General features: G+C 46.9%; 1 protein-coding gene across 1 annotated transcript in view; it reads right to left on the bottom strand.

Annotated features, from left to right (window-relative positions):
* Positions 1 to 2,698: 2,698 nt before the first annotated feature.
* Positions 2,699 to 10,435, bottom strand: part of SAYSD1 (SAYSVFN motif domain containing 1) — a 27,597-nt gene continuing 19,860 nt past the window's right edge. Inside the window, exons 3-4 of the mRNA XM_006148665.3 lie at positions 10,289 to 10,430; positions 2,699 to 3,257 (exon numbers count right to left, since the gene is read on the bottom strand). Coding sequence (XP_006148727.1) covers positions 2,913 to 3,257; positions 10,289 to 10,430 — 487 coding nt within the window. The 3' untranslated portion in view covers positions 2,699 to 2,912. The remainder of the gene's footprint in view (positions 3,258 to 10,288; positions 10,431 to 10,435) is intronic.

The raw sequence follows: 10,435 nt of genomic DNA, 5'->3' as shown, positions 1-10,435 counted from the left end.
CGCCCGGCGTGAGTTTAAGCCACCAGGTCCAGGTCTCGAACCGCGGTCGACTACATGGGAGTCCAGCGACATAGCCATTACGCTAACTGCTGGTCCCTTTTTTAATTTTTTTTTTTTAGGTTTTTGCTATAGGGTGTGTGTGAGGGAGGGAAAGTGAGAAATCACCCCCAGGGGGTAGCCATGCTGCAATCTCGTCTTTCATTCTCCTCTCAGGATTTCGGGCATGTACACACACATGCTCAGCATGATTTTCAAGCTGCCAGGTCTGAACCCCAGTTGGCCATGTGGGACTCTCGTGCCTTAATCAGCACACTACCTGACTGGCCCCTTATTCTGTTTTTACCTCCACCCAACTCCCAGCTAGACTGTATGCGTGGAGAACTGGGAACATGTCTGCTTTCCTCATTATCAGGTATCTGGTGCTTACCAAGCAGAATGCTAGCATCCAGTAAGTAAAAATCAAATTTAAACTGAGGTAAGAATATGCTATAAGAAAATTGGGCAAGAAAAAAAATTAACAACAGACCTCTATTACTTACAATATATCTTAAGTATTAAAGTTACTTTCATAATACTAGAATTAAAAGCTGAACTCTGAAGTAGAAGACTCACTGAAAGAAGTAGTAATTTCTTTTTTTTTTTTTGGAGAGGTTTTTGCTATACGGCGCGTGCACTTGCCAGAAAGACAGAAAGAGACAGAGAGACAGAAAGCGAAAAATCACCCCCAGGGGGGATGGCCACGCCGCAATCCCTTCTCCTCCATTCTCCTTTCAGGATCTTGGCCACACATGCACACGCACTTGGCGTGAGTTTAAGCCACCGGGCTCAGGACTTGAACCGCATTTGGCTACATGGGAGTCCAGCTAACTGCTAACTGCTGGTCCGGGAAGTAGTAATTTCTTAAAATCTTTTTTTTTGTTTGTCTTTTTTAGATTTTTGCCATAGGGCACTTGCACACACCAGAGAGAAACAGAGGGAAAGTGAGAAATTACTCTTATGAAGAGATAGCCATGCCACAATCCCTTCTCTTCCATCCTCCTTTCTGGATTTTGGATATGCATGTGCATACACCAGAGTGATTTTTCAAGCCACCTGGTCCAGGACTCAAACCATGAAGTCAGCCATGTAGGAGCCAATGCCTTGACCACTACTCTACCTGCTGGCCCAGTAATTTCTTAAAATCTTAAAATTTGGGGACTAGCAGATGACATAATGGTTATGTCACTGGACTCCCAAGTAGACAACTGTGGTTTAAGTCCCAAACCCGGAGGCCTAAACCCACAATGGGCACGTGCACATGCATACCCAAGATCCTGAGAGAAGAATGGAGGAAAAAGTGATTGTGGCATGACCATCCCCTCTAGGGGGCGATTTCTCACTTTCTTTCTCTCTGTCTTTCTGGTGAGTGCTTGCACCCTACAGCAAAAAAACCTCTCCAGAAAAAAAATGTTAAATTTGAAAAAAAAAAACATGGCTTTATGTTGGTGGCAGTGGCAGGCTTTCTGAAAGTCTGGCCAGAATCCAGCACCTAAAACGCCGGCAGGCTTCGCCACCTCTCTGATGCTGGCTTGTTTGATGGGGAGGTAGGAAAGAGGGCATCCTTCCCCGAGTTCTCCCAGACTTCCTGCTGGTGTCGGTGGAAGCCACCCTCTTCTCAGGAATGGCGGTGAGAAACAGGCGACGATGTAGTGTCACACGATTTTTTCGTTTATTTCACCTCTGGGGACCAGCAGATGGCGTAATGCTTACATTGGTGGGCTCCCATGTAGTCGACTGCGCTTTGAGTCCCGGACCTGGTGGCTTGCTTTCTCACTTTCCCTCTATCACTCTCTCTCTCACTCTGTCCCTCTCTGGTCAAATTTTTCAAATTAATTAATTAAAGTTCAATAAAATAATTCTTTTAAAAATGATAAAACCGAAACTAGAATCTTATTCATCAGTACAACCCATAGGAAAAGTATTTAATGGCTGTGTCACTCAGTCTTAAGATTCCAAATTCAAACACTGGACTAGAAGAAGGAACGTGAAATCCCGCCTGATTATCACTATTTCCATCATTTCTCCAGAGGCCCACAGGTGAAAGGACTGTTACGCTAAAAGCCCTTAGAAAGTCAGACAACCCAAGCAGCTGATAACTGGGGTTCCACTCCTAACCTTCTCCTTTGTACACTCAAGATTTTTCTCTGGATGAACTTATCATTGAAAATCACTCAGGTTATCTCCAGTTTTGAATTCGTGAAGTCCCTCCCCACACCTGTCACCTGGGCCTTTGTCTATTCTTACCTCTCTTTCCTGAGTGGGGGCAGAATAAGAAGAGAGCAGAAGATGGGGATGGGCAGTGAATGCGGCCCTGTTTCTGAAAAGGAGACAATTCAAAGACATTTTGTTTTTAAAGATATTTTACTTTATTCAATACTATAAATGACTGAAAAGGCAAAAATTAAGGAAAGTAGTAAACAAAACAAACAGAACACCCAAAAACTTACAACTTAAGCTTCTCAGGAAAAAAGAATGCTATAAATATTCAAACACGTAAAGAGAATGTTTGCGTTTAATGCCCAACCCTGACACACCTAGCCATTCAAACAACTGGCTACCTTAAGCACAGTCCTAGTGCTCTAAAATCGTCTTCCTCAAACAAAGAGACCAACAGGTCTCTTTCCTGGAAAATGTAATTTTTGTAAACTGCCTTGGATCCACAGTAAGTGTCTTTGATAGAGTTTCACCAAAACCAATGAGAAGTTCAAAGGTAAGATTGCAGCAGCAGATCAGGGGAAGGATGTAGAAAACCGCAGTCTCAGAGCTAACCAGCAAGCCGTCCCTCATCTGGTGCACTGGAAATCAAGCGCAGGCCCCATGGCCTGGAAGACAGGACCGGTTGGAGGTCTGCTGCAAGACCACGGAGCTGGGTCCTAGCTCACCTGCAGGGGTCTTAGCTGGAGCTCGCGCTCCAGCTGCTCTGCAGTCAGGGTGCCCTCGATAGCTTCACAGCCCGGGTTGAACACGGAGTAGGCACTCTTCTCTCCCTCCTTCTTCTCTCCAGGGCCTCGTGTGCCCACATACATCCAGTAGAACAAGGACAGGACAAAATAGGCCAGGCCGAATTCCAGTTCCACAAACAGACCCAGCAGGACCAACCAGAGAAGAACCTTCAAGAAGGTGACATTGGTCAGGAAAGACTGGTCCCAGCGTGATGGTGGAGGGATGGCTATGTTGTGTGGTGGCTGTGATGTGCTGCTCCCAGGTGGAGTCACTTCCTAACGGAAACAAGCAAACAAAAGCAAGACAAAGGGTAATGGATCAGAGGATCAAAAGGAATTGGAGAAGGCAGTTCACACAGCCCTAGAAGGCTACCGGCTCATTGATTTCTATTTTCTCGCCCTACTCTCTAATGCAATCATCTCCAAAGAGCTTATGTGTCCTGCTCCAATGGAATCAAAACTCATCAGCACTTAGTGAGATGTGACCCCATAAAAACCTTACAGTGTTCAGATGGGTTCCCGTTCATGGTAGTTACTTCTCCAGATTAGTCTGCAGCTAACAAGAGCTACTTTGTGCCCCGTGGAGTAACTCCTCAGTAATTGATAATGCCAACAGCCATGTGGGCTTTGAGTCAACATACGTTTGTTGATTTGATTAGATGAGCTAAAATATTATGAGTGACACGATTCTAAAATGGAGTCCGGAAACAAGAAACAAAAATCCCTTTTACATATTAAAAAAAAAGTATCAGTTAGAGGGACCAGCAGTTAGCGTAATGGCTATGTCACTGGACTCCCACGTAGTCGACCGCGGTTCGAGTCCTGGTCCTCGTGGCTTAAACTCACGCCGGGCGCGTGTGCGTGTGTGCCCAAGATCCCGAGAGGAGAATGGAGGAGAAGGGATTGTGGCGTGGCCATCCCCCCTGGGGGGTGATTTTTTGCTTTCTATCTCTCTGTCTCTCTCTGTCTGTCTGGTGAGCGTACGCACCCTATAGCAAAAGCGTCTCAAAAAAAAAAAAAGTATCAGGGCCAACAGCTGGCATGGAGGTTAAGATGCTGGATCTGACATGGCCAGCTGCATGGTTCAAGTCCCTGACCCAGCAGCTTGAAAATCATGCCAGGCATGTGTGTGTGCATGCCCAATATCTCAAGGGGAGACTGAAGGAGAGGGGATTGCTGTGTAGCCACCTCTTCTGGGGGTGATTTCTCATGTTCCCTCTTTCTGTCTCTCTCTGGCAAGCCCAAAAGCCCTATAGCAAAAAGTAGAAAAAAAAATCACCATTATAGCCATTACTAGGGCTTCTTACCTTCCTGTCCCCTGCACCCATCCTACACAGGTCCCCGTCACTTGCCCCAAGGCCCACGCAGTGTCTCTCCTCTAGACTCCCAGCTCCCATCTCCTCCCTCCCCAATTATCCTATGTACATCTGTTAAATGAATTTCCTAAATACCCATCACCCTTCTGCCCACAGACCTTCAACCGGTTTTCACTGCCTAGCTGTTAAAACCCAAACGCCATGGGCTGGGGTCCACGGCCTTCCATTTACTCAGCACACAGAAATGCCAGTACACCAGGCCCCGTGCTGGTGCACAGGAGACACGGGCATTTAGGCAGTTGTAGGAAGCTTCATCCCCACTCTGCTGCTGTCCATATTTGAGCAAGACCCACAGTAAGAAATACATTTATCCTGAGACCTAGCATATACAAATGCAACGGAGACAAGTTTCACAAATCAATACCTACCCTCCCTGGGGTACTCCCTCATAGTGCCCTTTCTTTTCTTCCTTCTTTTTTCTCCTTCCTTCCTTCCTCCTTTCTTTCCTTCCCCCCTCCCCTTTCTCTTTTTTTTTTCTTGAGAGGTTTTTGCTATAGGACATGTGCATTCACCAGAAAGATAGAGACAGAAATAGAAAGCAAGAAATCACCCTCCAGGGGGATGGTCACGCCGCAATCCCTTCTCCTCCATTCTCCTCTCAGGATCTTGGGCACGCACGCACACGCGCCTGGCATGGGTTTAAGTCACTGTTCGAGACTCCAACTGTGGTTGACTATATGAGTCCAGCGACATAGCCATTATGCCATCTGCTGATCCCCCATTTTTCTTTCTTTCTAATGGGGGAACCCCGCCATTGGGGGGTGGGCAGAAGAGCACTGATAAACATACTGGAGCCGTATGGAAAGGCTCGAGTTCAGATCCTGGGAACTGACCCGAACATGCCAGAGAGGCCCACAGGTGCGACTGTAAAGCTGGGGGATAGGATTGAGGCACGGTGAGACCTTGTCAGGCAAGTCCCCCTCATCTCTCACGAAAGAAAGAGTGAGAGAAAGGAAAATTTTAAACCATAAAAGTGTGAAAGTTTTTAAGGAGGATAAAATACTCCACATTTTAAAATTTTATTCATGAAAGCAAACGTGCGAGAGGAAGAGAGACAGGCACCCCAGCAGGGTCTTGTCATGCTGCAATTCCCTCCTCCTAGCCCTCCAGCTCCTCAGGATCTTTGTGTTTTTAGGTCAATTCAGGATCCAAACTCAGTCAGCCTGTGGCTTGCAGTACTATTGCCTGTGCTACTGAGGCTGGGCCGGGATCCTTTATGTTGCTTTTTCCAACCACTAATAGGTACAAGGCAAGACCTGATGTTCGAAAACCAGTGGTCTAGGGACAAGCAGTTGACATAATAGCTATGTCACTGGACTCCCATGTAGCTGACCACAGTTCGAGTCCCGGACCGGGTGGCTTAAACTAATGCTGGGCGTGTGTGCGTGCGTGCCCAAGATCCCGAGAGGAGAATGGAGGAGAAGGGATTGCAGCGTGGCCATTCCCCCAAGGGGAGGTTTCTCACTTTCTATCTCTCTGTCTCTGTCTTTCTGGTGAGTGCATGTGCCCTATAGCAAAAACCTCTCAAAAAACAAACAAACAAACAAACAAAAAAACAGTGGTCTAAAAAAAAAAATTAATGACACAATCCACAATCTGGTGCTCCATAAATGATCTTTCTACTCCAGCTCAACCGGTCCTATTCCCCATCTGCTATGTATTTTCAATACATAGCAGAACTTTAGTTCACTTTTTTCTTTTTTAGTTACTTCCTCTACTCTTCTTCTCAGGAAACTTCAAAGGAGGACCACAGTGTCCTGAATAAAAAAAAAAAAAAAAAAAAAAAGAAGACACCCAAGTTATGATGTTCTAAAATTCCATCTTGTTAGGAGACTCTTGGCACCAGCACTGTAATTACCATCATTCAGTTATGTTGGAAAGTCTGATTGGGAAGCCTCCTCCACCCTTGACACTCCTTAAATAAGCACTGTCCCCTTCTGAGGGACAGTAGGGTGGTATGGTGGTGATTAAGGTGGCTGGATCCCACGTAGCCAATGGTACAGTTTGAGTCCTGGACCTGGCAGCTTGAAAAACACACCAAAGTGTGTGTGTGTATGTGTGTGTGCCCAAAACACCAGAAGGAGAAGGGGGGAGAAGGGACTGCAGCATGGCCAAGAGCCCTTTGGGGTGTGCATGATGCTTCTTGTCCAAGAGGAGAGACGCACCAGGGTAGCAAAGTCTGGTTGTCCTAGAACAGGACGGCGTGACTGCAGTGTGCTAGGCAAGGGCAGTAGTAGGAGATAATGGGGGAGGGGGGCAGGAGCCATACCACAGGGCCAGGGAGACCACGGGAAAGTGCTGGGGATGGGACAGCACGGAAGATCTCAGCAGGATGGGACTGACACGACCCATTTATATTCAAGAATGCTCTGGACACCATGCAGAGAACGTGCAAGGGAGGAAGGGTGCACATGGGGAACAGTGAGAGAGGACCAAGTGACTGGGTGACAGGAGTCAGGAAGAAAGGACAGGCACAGAATCTATTTCGAATGTGTATGAATTGAAATTCACAACAAACCAAATTTATTTTCTAATTTGGAGAGTACAAAAAACACAACACTTGGGGCCAGCAGATGGCATAGTGGTTACGTCGCTGGACTCTCACCTGGCTGACTATGGTTTGAATCCTGAACCCGGTGGCTTGAAAATCATGCCAGGTGTATGTGCATGCGTGCCCAAGATCCCAGGAGAAGAATGGAGGAGAAGGGACTGCAGCACTGCCATCCCCCTGAGGGGAGATGTCTCACTTTTCCTCTCATTGTATCTCTTTCTGGCAAGCACATGTACCCTATGGGAAAAAACCCTTCTTTAAAAAATAAGAATGTTCATTTGCTGCCATTTACTGTGTACCTTCAAAATGTTTCATCTCCTGTAACCCAGGAGGCAAACAGCATTCTCCCTAATTCACTAATAAGGAAAACAGTGAGAGGTTAAGTAATGTCCTTAAAGTCATGCAGCCAGTGATAGGCAGAGCAGAGGTCAGTCTAGGATCCTAGGAGGGCCTCTCCCCAAAGCCTGTTTTATTTGATGAGGAGCCTTTATGGAGGGCGGTAGGAGGACGGGTTACAGAGCTGCAGGGAGAAAGGGGTGGTGGTGGTTAAAACAAAACCAAACCCGGCAAAGGAAACAAATGGTGGTGTGGGGGTATGGAAACGCCTTTGCCTCCCTGGGAGCTTGTTCTAGTACTGGCTTGCCATCTGCTGTACAAGCTGTGTGTACGCGAGTTCGTGCTCTTTACATCACACAGAGGCCCAGTCCAGGGAAGGCACTTCAATTCCCAAATACCAGGCTGCTTCCCACTTCAGGCCCTTTGTGCGTGTGGCTCCTTCTGGGAAGACAGCTCCTTCCCCTCACATCACCTGCTGGCTTCCTCTTCGACAGACCTCTGCAAAAACGTCACCACCTTGGCCTTACCCCCAGATTTCTGCAAGGGTGAGTGCTTGCTAAACATCACCTCCTCAGTGAGGTGCTCCCTGCTCACACAATTTAAAACAGCATTCTGATACCCTCACTCCCAACTCACTATCACAGTCAGCTGTTTTTGTTTGTTTTTTTTCATAGAACCTATCACCTTGTTTTGTCTGTCCTCCTTCCCTGCTGCCTCAAGCTCAAATGCAAGTTCTGTGGCAGGAGGAGTTTCATCTGTCTCCACCAGGATTTAGGACACAAGCCAAGACAGTGGGCACATGGTGGAATGTTGCTGAATGAGTGAATGATGGTGAGGGAAGGAAAGAAATGAAAGATGACTGATAGATTTGTGGGGGGCAATGCAAGGCTGTGCTTAGCCAGGTGACCCCAAAGGTGAAGAGCATTTGAGCAGTGGACAGGTTGGAGCCAGTGGACAGGTTTGGAGGGGAGGTGGCACACATGAGTGGGGAATGGACCCTGGACTGGGGGCTTGTGCAGTTGTTGGCTAGACAGGGAAGCAGGAGAATTCTGTAGGATTAAAAGAAGTTACAAGTATTTTTGTCTCAGTGTACTAAAAACTCAGAAATATGTGTTTTATTTTTATTTTGGGGACCTGCGTTTCCAGAAGCAAAATTTGGGGGTGAGGGCGGGAGGATGCTTCCTTATCAATGACTACCGAAAAGAAGTAATTACTAATAGAAAGCAAGACTAAAGAACTGACAGGCCACAGTGCACCATCAAAACTTTTAGGCAGAGATGGACTGTAAATTAGAAAAAAAAAAAATTAATGAGAATTTTCACACCAGAGTGAACCCAGGAATGATAAGAGTCCATGAAAATGAGCTTAAGGCAGAATCCCTTGTGAAAAACAGCAATTAGTAAAACCTGAAGGTCCAGCATTTTCCTCATCCCTTTGTCAGGCCATCAGCTTTTGGGTTTTTAATAAAGGAAGCTTTCTCCAAGTTCAGCTTCTCTGGGTCCAAAGATCTCATATTTCTTTGTAAATGAGACATACGGTCAAAAGCTCATTATGTGGGTTAGACATTGTTTTTAAATACAGGGGAAAAGGGGGGTAGGAGAAATGGATTCTAAATCTCGAGCAAGTGTTTTGCTCAGTGAATTCTAATCAACAATAAAGTTATCTAAACACAACTGAGACAGACTGCACACAGCAAATGAACTGTTGTTGGAACCCGTTGCACTCCCTACCTGTTTATGCACGTCAGTTGGAACTCTATTATAAAAAATAGTATCAAGTCAAAGTTGAGTAACAATAAGCTCTCCATGATTTGGAGGAAATAAAAGTCCCTCAAACCCAGGTGTTGTGCAGTATTAGATGAACTTAAGGGAAATATTTTAGGGGGAGCAGGGTATACTTCCACTCCAGTGTATTTTAATTATTTTAAAAGAATTATTTAATTTTATTATTATTTTAAAACTTGCTATAGGGCACTTGAGCTCACCAGAGAGCGAGAAGGAAAGTGAGAAAGCAAGCCACCAAGGATTCGAACTGCAGTCAGCCATGTGGGAGTCCAGAACCTTAACCACTAAACCACCTGCTGATACCGTATTTTAATTTTTAAAAGGGATTTAGTTCTGATGAGACTTAGGAGGAGGAAGACCTTGTCACAGTTTGTTGCAAAACACCTATTATCCCTTGATTCTGTCCTCTCTTCCCACAGACTGCTCCAATCTCACATGCAAATCACCTTGCCATTTTACTCATCAGTGAAAACTAAATGAAGATGCAAATTAAATTCATCTGCAAAATAAGAGATTAACAAAATAATTAGAGATAAAAATGCTATCATAGTAATCTAAATTTTTTTTTGCCTCGAATATTCATTATTGAACTTGAATAAGCTTCTCTAGTCCAATAGCGAAGCACAAGCATACGTCACCACTGGCCATTAGTGCTACCAGACGTTTGCAATTTTGTATTCAAACTCCATTTCTAACGCACAGGCTGTCTGGGCTAGTGGCTCCATGTGCCCCAGGTGCGAATCAATGAGGCTTTAATTACTGCCATTTTTGATCATTATCCAATTAGACCTTTTACCCTCCATTAACAGAGGGCTGTGGCTCAACTTGGTTGTAGAGAGGGTTCCCAAAGCCACAGGACATCACAACGATAAATCAACTCGCAGGGGGGCATTCTTCCAGAACCCTAGGCCTGCTTGGAATCAAGACCTGCGTGGGTCTTGGGCTAGAAAGAGGTCAAAGCCACGTATCGGTACCGACACGTGCGCCCGGAGTCTCGAGGTTCAATCCCGGAGCAGGAGAGGTGCTAGCTGCCCGGCCCGCACCGCTAAGGCAGCTTCCGAACGCGCGGGGGCGTGGCCTGCTCCCATCGCGTCACGTGGCACACGGTGCCTCTCCGCGAGCGGGGCGGAGCCTGCGGGGCCCCGGTGCTGGGCGGGGCCCTGCGGACGAAGGCGTGGTCTCGGCCGGAGTGTCCACCGAGGCCAGGACAGGGGCTCTGAGGCCAAGCTCTGGGATGAGGCAAGGCCTCCCTCCTCTCACCTGAGCGAGGCTGGGCTGGGCCCGGGCACTCGCGGGCCTCGGTGTCCACCCCAGGAACCGTTTTAGCCAGCCAGGGGCAGCCTTTGGAGTCGCAGCTGCTTCCGCCTCCTCTCCCGGGCTTTGTGCGCTCTGACTCGAAGCACTGGG

Source organism: Tupaia chinensis, unplaced genomic scaffold, assembly GCF_000334495.1.
Source record: "Tupaia chinensis unplaced genomic scaffold, TupChi_1.0 Scaffold000238_1, whole genome shotgun sequence".
In the NCBI taxonomy this organism is placed as follows: domain Eukaryota; kingdom Metazoa; phylum Chordata; class Mammalia; order Scandentia; family Tupaiidae; genus Tupaia; species Tupaia belangeri.
Note: the sequence above shows the minus strand (reverse complement) of the source record. Positions and strands in the feature narration are given on the sequence as shown.